Source organism: Echinops telfairi, unplaced genomic scaffold (assembly GCF_000313985.2).
Source record: "Echinops telfairi isolate 266 unplaced genomic scaffold, ASM31398v2 ScPeMD7_23;HRSCAF=83, whole genome shotgun sequence".
NCBI lineage: Eukaryota > Metazoa > Chordata > Mammalia > Afrosoricida > Tenrecidae > Echinops > Echinops telfairi.
In genome coordinates, this window is record NW_022103920.1 from 78,701,193 (window position 1) to 78,702,752 (window position 1,560).

General features: G+C 45.5%; 1 protein-coding gene across 1 annotated transcript in view; it reads left to right on the top strand.

Moving 5' to 3' along the window:
* DNAH11 (dynein axonemal heavy chain 11) overlaps positions 1 to 1,560 on the top strand; it is a 330,595-nt gene that overhangs the window by 122,780 nt on the left and 206,255 nt on the right. Inside the window, 1 exon segment of the mRNA XM_045288657.1 lies at positions 21 to 181. Within this exon segment, the coding sequence (XP_045144592.1) occupies positions 21 to 181 (161 nt within the window).

The following is a 1,560-nucleotide window of genomic DNA, read 5'->3' on the forward strand; positions in this document are numbered from 1 at the left end:
TGATTGTGCACTGCTCTTAGGTCGTCAGTCCCCAAGCCTTCGCTTGGCTGTCTCAACTTCGCCACCAGTGGGAGGACACCTCCAAACACTGCTTCGTTGCTATTTGTGATGCGCAGTTCCAGTACTTCTATGAGTACTTAGGAAACAGTGCTCGGCTTGTGATCACTCCACTAACTGACAGGTAATGATTATGTTAAGTGTGGGTCATGGGGCAAACCTAGCTGAACCACCCCCGAGCATGACGAATGAGAGGGAAAGGAAATGAGAAGAGAGAAGTGATGAAGACAGAGAAACCAGATGAAAGTGTGTGTAAATTAATTAAGGAAATAAGATAGGGATATTGACTTATTTAGAGACAAACGCAGGAACTCAATGAGAGAAACAGAATAACAGGCACATGACTTGCCTGCCGTGGGGCTTCTAGCATTCTGATCCCAGGATTCCTCGCTCTCCGGAATGACTCCCTTTTACTGGAAGCCCCGCTCTTTGAAGCTTGGTGGCAGGAGAAGGGGAATAACAGAGAACTCCTGCACTGAGATGCTGGCATCCTGTACTGGGGACCTGGACACCAACATTGTGTTGAACAGGCAGGTTCCTGTTCCCACTGAGCTTCCTTCCTCGTGGAGTGGTGGTGGGGAAGAAACAAATAATTAAAGGCATTTCATATGGCAATGTAGTCACTATTGAATACATTGAATAGCGACTATTCAACACTGTTGAATAGTGAAATGGTAGAATACAAGAAGGTATCTTGCAGGGAAACCTGTAGATTTGGTGAGAGGACATTTGGGCTCAGACTTAAGACCCGAGAGTCTCTGTGTGCTTGGTGATCCAGGGGCCCAAAGAAGGGAAAGCAAGTACAAAGTTCCAAGTGTTGGCCTCTTGGAGCTTTTAATAAAACCAAGGGGACTGGAGTGCAACAGGAGACAAGAGGTTACTATTGCTAAAGGTTCACTGCCAATTGAACAAAAGGTATGCATGTAGACACAGAATATATATGTGGGCATATCCACAGGAGACCCAGTGGACTAGTGTCTATGCATTGGGCTGCTAACCACAAAGTCAGTCATTTGAAATCACCAGGTTCTCCATGGGAGAAGTAGGAGGCTTTCCCATAAAGAGTTTTCATTTGTTTCTTTATGGATAGCGTTGTTGTTAGGGGTCATTGCGTTTTCTCTGACCCATAGCAACCCTATGCACCATAAAACAAAACTGCGCAACCCTGCGCCACCCTCACAATTGTCCCTGAGACGGAGGCGTTGCTGCAGCCGCTGCATCAAACCATCTCCTGGAGGGCCTTCCTCTTTCTGTGCCCTTCCAGTTCACCAAACTTGTCCTCCTCCAGGGCTTTCCCTTTCCTGACAATATGAGAAAATTATTTATATACACACATACATAGATACTGTTACACACACACACACACACACACACACACAAGGTAGGTTCAAAAAGTTTGTGGTAAAGTTAAACTAAAAGATAATGGAATTTTCCCACAAATTTTTCAAAGACCCCCTTGTACAAATACGCACATAGGCATGCGTGCATGTTCTCATGCACGTA